Source organism: Mytilus trossulus, chromosome 9 (assembly GCF_036588685.1).
Source record: "Mytilus trossulus isolate FHL-02 chromosome 9, PNRI_Mtr1.1.1.hap1, whole genome shotgun sequence".
Classification (NCBI taxonomy): domain Eukaryota; kingdom Metazoa; phylum Mollusca; class Bivalvia; order Mytilida; family Mytilidae; genus Mytilus; species Mytilus trossulus.
This window is the reverse complement of record NC_086381.1, coordinates 46,828,941-46,836,073: the sequence shown is the minus strand read 5'-3', so window position 1 is coordinate 46,836,073 and position 7,133 is coordinate 46,828,941. Positions and strand designations below refer to the sequence as shown.

At 33.9% G+C, this 7,133-nt stretch overlaps 1 protein-coding gene across 3 annotated transcripts; it reads right to left on the bottom strand.

Annotated features, from left to right (window-relative positions):
* Positions 1 to 652: 652 nt before the first annotated feature.
* Positions 653 to 4,399, bottom strand: LOC134683021 (interferon-gamma-inducible GTPase 10-like). Of its 3 annotated transcripts, none has more exons than XM_063542020.1 (2): positions 4,261 to 4,399; positions 653 to 1,423 (listed from the first exon to the last, which is right to left on the bottom strand). In XM_063542020.1, the coding sequence occupies exon 2, from the start codon at positions 1,414 to 1,416 to the stop codon at positions 745 to 747; it is 672 nt and encodes a 223-aa protein (XP_063398090.1). In that variant the 5' UTR covers positions 1,417 to 1,423; positions 4,261 to 4,399; the 3' UTR covers positions 653 to 744. The 3 variants fall into 3 exon arrangements, with proteins under 3 accessions (XP_063398090.1, XP_063398089.1, XP_063398091.1); XM_063542019.1 differs by lacking the exon at positions 4,261 to 4,399 and adding an exon at positions 3,468 to 3,603; XM_063542021.1 differs by lacking the exon at positions 4,261 to 4,399 and adding an exon at positions 3,182 to 3,204.
* Between the last annotated feature and the right edge of the window lie 2,734 nt (positions 4,400 to 7,133).

Genomic DNA, 7,133 nt, shown 5'->3' with positions numbered 1-7,133 from the left:
TAGAAAAAAAAGATAATAGCTTTAATGTTCATCCTTATCAAAATAGTTACAGGCTTCAACCACTTGCAGATTTATCAAATGGTAATAGAAAAACTGATTTCTGATTACTAGTATTAAGTCTGGTCACGCATTTTCTTTCACGATCGAAAAAAATACGTTGGCTGATCTTTCACGATCAAGTTTGATGGAAATTCAACAAATTCAAGGTTTTCATAAACAAATTAACGCTTTTAATGGAAGCACATACTTTAATTTTACTGTACTATCAGATACACCAAAAATTAAATTTCAAATATATCATGATATTCTGAAATATGACCATTATAGGTACACAAAGCGTGCTATTTTTAATTAATTTCATAGACACGCAATGCGCCTTTTGTGTTTTTTTCAAAAAGTACTTCATATTTTCTTTATCTTCTTTCACAGTTATGTTGAGGAAGTTAAACCATTTTGACAGACATATTTTTTTGTTCGGATTTGTTCCGCGTTTTGAAAATTAAGCGATTTTTTCAAAGATTCTGAACTAGAATGTACATTAAATGCCTTTCACGATCCGTTACCAGAACTTTCACGATCGTCTCTCAATACTTGACCGCCGTTAGATATTCTTTCACGCCCATTTCTCTCGATAAACCGAATGACACCCGTGATAAAGCGTTGAAATGATCATTGTCTAGCCGTATATAATGTTTCGACTGACCTAGGTATACATGTACCACTTTGTGTGGCATAATTTGATGATTAGCAATCTGATTCTACTTGTTTTCTCTTCCAGTTTTCTTTTTTGACTTTCTTATTACAACTCTTCATATATGAAGCTAGAGCACTCTCATCGAATATTATAAAGTTGAGCGTTTCAAAGTCAAATTTGTCGGGGTGTCGATTACTCACGAGAAACTCAGTTACTCCACTTTCCGAAAGTTTTTCAATAATTCCATCTCTCAGCTTTTTCAATGTTTCTTCCTCGTCAAATGTCGATGGATGTGCCTTCTTTTCATTTTCAATAGCAGCGTCAACTTTTGTTCTGACGAAAATATATCTTCGCCCATGACTTGCTATTAGATTATTCAAAGCAAGTTCATACTCAGTAACAGGTCCGCCGCAGCAAACAACAAAACCGTCGTATTTCTCTATTTCAATTCTTTCATCGTACCCCTCTAAACCCTCGTTTTGTGTTCCTACTCCAGGTACATCCCATAATACAACTGAACAACCAGGAATTTCGAATTTCTCGCGTTTTTCTGTACACTCTAGAAAGTCTGTCTTAGGAATATCGGGACTTTCCGGTCCCAACTGCGATTGCAGCATTAGTTTGATAAACGACGACTTTCCGCTATTTGACCGTCCTATGACACCTAGATTGAATTTTCCTCGTGACCGTCTGCCATTACCACGATGTCTTCCCTCCGCCATGCTTTATCTAAAACAAAATATATTCTAAAGAATGAACACTACGATTTATATTAATGTATCTGGTATTTAAAATATGTATTTGAAAACATTTCAGAATGGAACAGGGGAATTTGTCGAACAGACAGCAACCTAAACGAAGAGCAGTAACAGCCAATGACCAACCACGGGTCTTCAACACAGCAACAAATCCCGCAACCGGTGTACTTGTTCAATGACAAAGAAAGCCATACTTAACTGCAAAACATATCACTGAACTTAAATTAAAAACCATACAAGACAATTAAAGTTCAGATGCAATGGCTTGGGACAGAAGCAAACATGCGGCAGAGTTATTCATGTTTAGTGAGATCTCAACCCCCAATCTACAAAAACAAACACACAGCAATACGCATATAATAAACTGCAGATTAAAAAAATCGAAGTGGAATGTCAGAATAGGTAACAAATGAAACTAATTATGTAGAATAACTATAAATGACTGATTGATTTCTGCTTACTTAACGTTCATTAGCAAGCATAAGAACTTTAGCTGATATTAATATTCAAGAAGATATAATTTGAAAATTTTCGTTCAAATGATCACTCAGCAGATGAATAAATATTGTACGATATGATGATGCAGTACTTTTAAAAGGTTGATGACTATTGCCTCCGAAATCTGTGCTGCTTGACTATCATTTTGATTTAAAATAATTTGTCTTGCAAACAACGAACATTTGGTTCCAAGGTAATAAACAGTCATGGCAGTTTCCCCAAAATATGATCTTTGGCACTGTTATTGATTTTTTTGTATTTTTCATATTCAATATACGAGATACTTGTATTTACAAATATGTCCGTCTTATAAAATATTCTTAGATCTAGTAACTTAAAACTACCGTATCTATTATATGAATACAACTGACACTAAAACAAAGATTGATATCAGTAGGAAATATATGAAACCATCTATAAAACGGTGACCACTTATCCTTTATGTCCTGATGTCTGGGCTTTCCAGAGACTAGACTTTTAAACTGATTGTATTTTATGTATGTAGCCCTTTTATATGTTTACAATATAGAACTATATACGATTCTTTACTATGCATCCCTTGAAAAATAAGTCATCAATTTCATTTCGTAGTATTCTTTCAAAATGTACAAAGTTATTAATGATTGATTGATAATAAGTTATTTTACGCCCAGTTGCAAATATTTCACGCATTTTCAGAACAAGAACAAATTAAAACGTTGAACAAATGCACGTCTCCCTTGCAAGGGCTTTTATAGCAGAGAGCTTACACTAACCCTATCCAATGCATCGGCTTTAATTTTCCCACCTGACGAACGTGGTAATCCACATACATAATGTAAGCAAGCGTTTACTGTCGGACGGGATATCATAAGTCTCAGAAATGACTATATATTAGACTGATGGGTAGTTAAAAAAAAAGCTGCTAAGCATATTCCGATTCTTTAAATTAATTAAATATACCAATGTCGGACTTTTAGGATGTTGGACTATTTGCGTGTTGGACAAATGGGTACTCAAACTTGCTGAGCGTCGGAACAATAGGGTGTCGGAATATCGATAAAAGAAGGAGGTTTGGGCCTTTATTCAAGAGATTCTACACAATAATAATTTTAAGCTTTACAGAAACCGAATTCATAAAAGTTGACAAATTCATTAATAGCCCATGAGAAATCTAAACACATTTCCATCAAAGACAAAAACACAAGATTTAAGTAACTATACAGTGACAACTTCTTTCGAGATTTCTCACTTGGGACTAGCACCTCTACATCAGTTAGGCGCGATCTTCCGCATGTATACAATCAAATCTATGTAGAAAGATACCTACCGGTTTAGATCAAAATTAGCATACGTATAAATTGTCATTACTCCATAAATAAGTCATGTGACGCAACGTAAAATTTGTATACAAAGCTCATACAGGACCGATCATACAACACTAACACTTTTATAATACCGGGCATTTGTCAGTTCAACATATAATTTTCTCCGATTAAAATATGTTTTAAGAAACAATATAATGTAAATGGACCTACCTTATATAATCAAATGCTGTTTTCTGACCAGAAGTTCACAAGAAAATGAAAGTTAAAACCCATTAGCTATAAATAACTTGAAAATTCCTTGTTGATCTTCCACCACCTGTCGATGAAATCTTTATTTAAATGTTTACATGTATTTGTTGATAGTGACGTAGGACTTTATAAACACCGGAATTTAGCGCGAAAATTCAAAACCAGTATATATATAATATGACGGGTTCCACATGTGGATCGAGTACGGTCTGTTTACCATGTATATATAGCCAACTATACGGTATGTTTATCTGGCACTATATGTATACACAGACGTCTACATAAGAAATACTAATGAAAATATAAATGAAATGGTTTGTGAATTCCCTATATGAAATATGAATGAGTTACTCAGTATACCGTACGTAACGTAAGGGTACCCAAATTGCACCGAGTACCGAAATTGCACCTATTTAGAAAAAAATAGCAATAAAAATCTTACAAGATTTCCTAGAGACTAAACATGTTGTATTTTTATGATTTTAGCACAAACCAGTATGTAACATGAAGAATTGTTTTTTTTAACCCTAGTTAGACGTCTGTATATATAACCACATGTGTACGACTCTCCGAGGTACGACTCCCTTTTTTTTTTTAAACCTAATAGCCTACATAATTAATGTCGTCAAAATCAGATGTTATATTTATAATTCAACATAGGATTAGAAATGCATCTGTTTACAAGTTTGTGTATATGTATATAAATATATAAATACATTAACACACAACTGCATGTGAATGTAAGTGTACATACCTAACAGCTAGATTATATTGTTGACAAAGAATTGATAATGAAAGTAAAAACCATGATAGCTACAAATAACTTGAAAATTCCTTATTTATATTCCTTTACACATCGTCAGGTCAATACTATTGGTTACAATCGACGTAATGTTTATTGACTTGATAATGACGCAGGAATATTTTCTCGTAGGAGAGAATTTTCGCGCGAATTTCAAAATGTTAGATAAAACATCTAGTAGTTGTGCGAATAAAAATGGAATTTCAAAACAGTGTAAAGGGTCGACTATATATAGTGTACGTAGACTACATTCTAGTGTTTGGTTGTATTGTATTTTTTTATTATTTCATTGTTTTAACTAAAATCACTGTGCTCATTGCATGAAATCAAAAAGTCCATAATTGGGCATAATTTGATTTATAATTAAAGTATTCGTATAGTTCAACGCTCATTGATATTTGAAAAATCTGTTGCAATGTAAGCTACTTCGTTAGATGAGTTTGATAAAGAGCTGGGTACTTGAAAATAACGGAGGTGCAGTCATAGAAAGATTTAGTCCAATCCCCTTTATGGAGCTACATATATGGTAATGTACCTAGTTACTGTAATTTTATTTCAACGGTGTTTGTAGATTATTTTGATATTATTAAACATCGCAAAAAGTATTCAGCAAAAATTATTTATCAAATGGTACTCATTGATGGATCGGACAATTCATAAGACAGTCCCTCTCTTTTTTCTTGTATCACTTTCAATTGCTTAATTAGTGAATTGATCACTGAACAAGAAGTTTCTAAATTGATAGGTCAGCTAAAATATAGAAAAGCTGCCGGACATGACAGAGTACAAAACGAAAATTTGCGTCACGGAGGTAGCCCTGTTGTGAAGTGTATAAAGGTCTTATGCAATCTCATCGTCAGATTAGGACGTATACCAAAGAACTGGAAGCTAGGCCTCCTTGTTCCTATCTTCAAGGTGGAAATAAGTGCAAAACTTCACCCGATAATTATAGACCAGTTAGTTTACTGTCCTGTGTTTTGAAACTTTTTGAAAGTATAATTAAAGCTCGGTTAATTGAATTCGTGTTGTATGACAAAACATGCCGAATCTCCAACAACAAGGATTTCAAAAGTACCTTAGTTGCTTAACTGCATCGTTTAATTTACATGAAACAATTTATCATAACCTAGAATTATTCAGTAAAATTTTTGTTGCCTTTTTAGACAGTAAGAAAGCTTTTGACACTGTCTGGAGAATTGGTCTTATGTATAAATTGTATAGAATAGGTGTAACAGGCAAATTATGGTCAGTTATTAATGACTGTCATATTGATACTATGAGTTCAGAAATTGTAAACCAGTGTCAGTCTGAGTTCTTTCCTGTATTACAAGGGGTTAGACAAGGAGGAGTTTTATCTGGTTTATTATATTTAGTATTTATAAACGATATGTTGTTTGATCTTGAAAAATGTAATAAGAAAACTGGTGTTTATCACATAGCTAGCTGCTCTCCTGCTCTCGCTGACGATATTTCATGTATTGGCACAACTCCGTTGTGTCTCCAGTGTATGTTAGATATATGTGCTGACTATGCCCATAGATGGAGGTTCTGCTTCAACGCGAAAAAGTCCTGCGTTATATAATTTTCCTTAAACCCACGAGAAGTTCGAGTAACATACGACTGGCATATTGCGAGCAGTGTTCTACCGGTAGCCGAAGAATACACTCACTTAGGCATTGCGCTAAATTCCAAATTCAGATCGACAGAAAGAACATCAAATGCATATAGAAAAGGCAAGAACTCTTATTTTGCGCTCAACGGTGTTTGCGACAAGTCAACACATCCATGCGTTCTACTTAAACTGTTTAAATCTATAGTGTTACCTACTGTTCTGTATGGTTGTGAAATGTGGACTAGTTTAAAGTCAAACGACATTGCTGCGTAGAATAGATTTCAACACTTTATAGTCAAGCGTATTTTGGACTTGAAAACGTCTACGAGATCAGATATGTGCCAAAGCATACTTGGACTTCATACTATTACCTCGTCTATAGAGACTAAGAAGTTATATTTCTTGCAAAAACTGTGTAGTCTTGACGTAAACTTCTTAACGAAGAAAATATTTCTTGTGCGTCTGTTTACCTATTTAATTGACAATGAACGCAATCATCATGGGTTCATTCCTGATATTATGAACATTTTGTATAAATATAGCCTTCATTCCTATATGCTTGACTTTTTGCGAGAGGGAGTTTTTCCAACGAAGCAATCTTGGAAAGCTATAGTGAAAAATACAAACTGACGAATGGACTCGGCGTTTACATAACGATAATAACTTTTCTCGTTTTAGAAGTGTTTACCTATCGGTTAGGGTTCCAGATTTCTGGAAAAGTTCTAAATCATCCAGAGAAATCGTAAACTCCTATTATATTACAAAACTGCTAACCGACATTCCAAATACCACTGGAGGTACTTGTGAATTATGTAACACTCAGTTTTTAGATGTATATGTACATGTATGTTGTAGCTGTAGCGGAACTCATTTAAACAGAGATGTGGTTGGAGTTTATAATGGAAAAAAATCCATTGCATTTATTTGTGGAACTTTATTCATACGACGATGAAGAGTTATATTGCATTCTGTTGGGGAAGCACGTAACAACAAGCAATATAGATACCGACAGTTTTCATAATCTTTGTCATGTGCAGGTTGCACACTGTGTCGCTGCTTATAGTAGATTACTGAGAACAACGATTAGTTAATGTGCCAGTGCATGAACCGTCGTAAGTGAGAGCATTTTTTGTCAAAATTTTCTTCATTTATGTAAATAAGCACAGCACTTTATTTTGTTATGTACATATTGTAATGTTATATTGTGTTATTA

What these genes read in the sequence shown, in the direction of transcription:
- LOC134683021 (XM_063542020.1), bottom strand. Translation starts at nt 1,416, where the DNA reads ATGGCGGAGGGAAGACATCGTGGTAATGGCAGACGGTCACGAGGAAAA.